Genomic DNA, 3,384 nt, shown 5'->3' with positions numbered 1-3,384 from the left:
GAGTGGCGATACTGGGAGGGTGGGATGAACAGGGGCAAATGATTACAACGATCTACATATAACCTCCTCCCTGGGGGATGGACAACAGAAAAGTGGGTGAAGGGAGATGTCGGACAGTTTAAGATGACAAAATAATTTATAAATTATCAAGGGTTCATGGAGGGAGGGGAAAAATGAGCTGATACCAAGGGCTCAACTAGAAAGCAAATGTTTTAAGAATGATGATAGCAACAAATGTACAAATGTGCTTGACACAATGGGTGTGTGGATTGTGATAAGAGTTGTACGAGCCCCATTAAAATGATTAAAAGGAAAAAAAAAGACAGTCTCAGAAATCCTATGGGGCGGAGCCAATTCTGCTTTGTCCCAGAGGGTAGACTTTGATTCCATAGCAGTGAGTTTGGTTATAGTTTAATCTTGCCCCGGTTTTTAAGCTTAGTTTGTTTTGAGAATCTCAGTGTACAGGTTCACCCTCGTTCCTTTTCATTGTAATGCTCTCTGTCCAGGAACTCAGGTTGTTTGACCTGTAGAGTGTCTGTAGTACAGGCTGGATTGTATTGATTACATCCTCATGGACATCATGAAGAAAAGGGTCCACAACAAAGAGGAAGATCTTCAATGAGATAAACTAACACGAAATGCAGCAAAGGGCACAAACATTGCAACAATGGTTAGGATGTTTCAGTGTTTGATTTTGTTGTACACAGGGTCTCTGAGTCTGAACCGACTGCATAGCACCAAACAACAGCCATGCAGTGCTTTAGTAGAACAAATATTTAAAACAATAAAAGGGCAAATCCTGTTAAAATTCAAGAGTGTTACTGAAGAAATAAAAAATTTTCAACTTATTCAAATTAAAACTAAGGCCTCATGTAAAAGGAATTGTTTGTAGGGTTGAAATACAGAAATTCTAACTGGTTGACATTTACAAAATATCTTGGGGGCCAGGCTGAGTAAGCATTCCAGGATGGGGGGGCTGGGCACCTGCAAGCCTCCTGAGATAGTATGGTGACCTTTCAGACCTTTGAACAGTAAAATGCAGCCCATTCTGAATCTGTGGCAGAAACCTCTCCTCCTGTCATGTCAAGCCACTGGAATGCTGGAGTGTCTTCACAATCTTGCCACATTTGGGGATTTCTATATAACGGATCTACCATACCACAGTTAAATTTGCAGATTCATTTGCCCATCTACTTAATCACGAGTAACACCAGTTGAAGACATCAGACATCAGTTCATGACTTTCTATAACCAATACTGTTTTTTTCCAACCTATATAAAAATTGATCAAATGAGGTATATTTTTGCTTCCAATGTTTAACTTTAGTGAGTATTGTAGATTGAATTTAAGTTACTGAGTCATAATGGATTCAATGGCAGTCAATGTGGTTTTAAAGGAGCCCAGGTGGGTTTTGTGTTGGGCTGCTAACTACAAGGTCAACAGTTCAAACACACCAGCCACTCTTTATGGGAGCAGAAAGCTTCAAAAAAGATTTACCACGTCAGGAACCCAGACAGGCAGTTCTACTCTGTCCTACCAGGCCGTTATGAGTCAGAATTGAGTTGATGGCGGTGAATAGAGAGTAGTAGTATGGATCAAATTATGTCTCTCAAAGTATGTGTCAACTTTGGCTGGCCCATGCCTCTCGGTGTTTGGCAGTTATATAATAATGCAATTTGGTAGTTATCTAATGATATAATCATTCCACATGATCTAATCTGTTGTAAGGGATTAGGGTGAGATGTTACTCCTGTACCTGGGTGTGTGTGTGAGCTGTAACACCTTTGTTTAATCTTACAAGAGATAAAAGGAAAGGGAAATGAGAGTAAAGAACAGGGCCTACTCAGCAAGAAAGAAAAATCAGGAGCAGAACACTTCTTTTGAAACCAGGGTCCCTGTGTTGAGAGCTGCCTAGACCCACCAAACTCACTGCCATCGAGTCAACTACAATTCATAGCAACCCTGTAGGGCAGGGTAGAACTGCCCTGTGGGTTTGAGACTGTAACTCTACAGAAGTAGAAAGCCTCATCTTTCCCTCATGTAACTGTCTGGTGCTTTTTGAGCTGCTGACCTTATGGTTAGCAGCCCCAACGAGTAGCCACTATGCCACCAGGGCTCTTTCTCCTAGGCCCAAAGGAAGATGTATGCTAAAACACCTAGAAGAGCTCAAAGGGGCGCCAGGCACAGTGCTGGTGCTGCGTGAACGTAAGGCTTGTCCTCCAGAACCCACAGAGGAGAGGATGCCTTCCTCTAGAGCTCTGAATTAGAACTTCTCGTCTCATGGAAGCCATCTTCTCGGATCTCTGTTACACCAGCACTAGATAACCAAGAAAGCAGGGGTGCTAGAAGTATCAACAGACAACATCCTCAAAATGTTATTTTGGCAATAGTTTACAAAGATGACATGTCTAGAAAATTCAGCCTGAGTAAATAATTCGTGACTATTAGTCAATATAATTTTCTCATATTCAAGACCTGCTTATATTATTTGCAAAGTGGCTATATATAAAAAATTGTTATATTCTGTAAGATAATTAAAAATAAACTATTTCCTTTAGAAGACACTATTGCTCACGCAATTATTCTTTTCAAGTATATATAAAAATGAGCATCTGTAGTATGAATAGTTTTCATGCATGTAGGTATGACTGCCAAGCTATGTTCATGATTCTAACCATCATTATTATGGAACGATCTGTAAATTACATTATGAGCTGTAATCCCCCGTCTACTACTAGAACATGCCCTGTGACATATGGCGATTCCAAAAGAAACACAACTGCGTGTGCCACTTCAAGAGGTTCTCCAAACCTCCCAAGAGGAATATTTTCTTTAAAATGTTCTTCTTTCAAGTCTTTCGTCATATCTGTATGAACAAATCCTAAAAAAAAAAAAATTTTTTTTATTGAGAAAAGTAGACATTATATGCTTAAAATTAAATGAAAATTAATTTACTCCTAAATATTTTAGATTATTCTCTGTAAACCTTTACCTAATTCACAATAAAATAATCTTAATTTATATTATTAATAAGCATTGTTGGGAAATACAGTATTTTTTTAATTACCAAATATACTCCAGTATAAGCTGAGTTTTTCAGCACATTTTTAATATAGAATTTGTGGCAAATTAGGTGCCTCGGCTGATATTCGGGTCAGCCTATACTCAAGTATATACGGGGGCTCTTACATCTCTTATCACAATCCATACATTCATCCAGTGTGTCAAGCACATTTGCACATAAGCTGCCATCATTTTCTTTTTTTATTTATTTTATTTATTTTCTTTTTTAACATTTTATTGAGGGGCTCATACAACTGTTATCCCAATCCATACACACATCAATTGTGTAAAGCGCATTTGTACATCGTTTCTCAAAACAT

At 38.6% G+C, this 3,384-nt stretch overlaps 1 protein-coding gene across 2 annotated transcripts in view; it reads right to left on the bottom strand.

Annotated features, from left to right (window-relative positions):
* Positions 1 to 2,455: 2,455 nt before the first annotated feature.
* CBR4 (carbonyl reductase 4) overlaps positions 2,456 to 3,384 on the bottom strand; it is a 39,039-nt gene continuing 38,110 nt past the window's right edge. For both annotated transcript variants that reach the window (XM_004705867.2, XM_045285902.1), the window contains one exon: positions 2,456 to 2,882. In XM_004705867.2, coding sequence (XP_004705924.1) covers positions 2,704 to 2,882 — 179 coding nt within the window. In that variant the 3' untranslated portion in view covers positions 2,456 to 2,703. The remainder of the gene's footprint in view (positions 2,883 to 3,384) is intronic.

The sequence above is a fragment of the Echinops telfairi genome, unplaced genomic scaffold, assembly GCF_000313985.2.
Source record: "Echinops telfairi isolate 266 unplaced genomic scaffold, ASM31398v2 ScPeMD7_5;HRSCAF=22, whole genome shotgun sequence".
NCBI lineage: Eukaryota > Metazoa > Chordata > Mammalia > Afrosoricida > Tenrecidae > Echinops > Echinops telfairi.
Note: the sequence above shows the minus strand (reverse complement) of the source record. Positions and strands in the feature narration are given on the sequence as shown.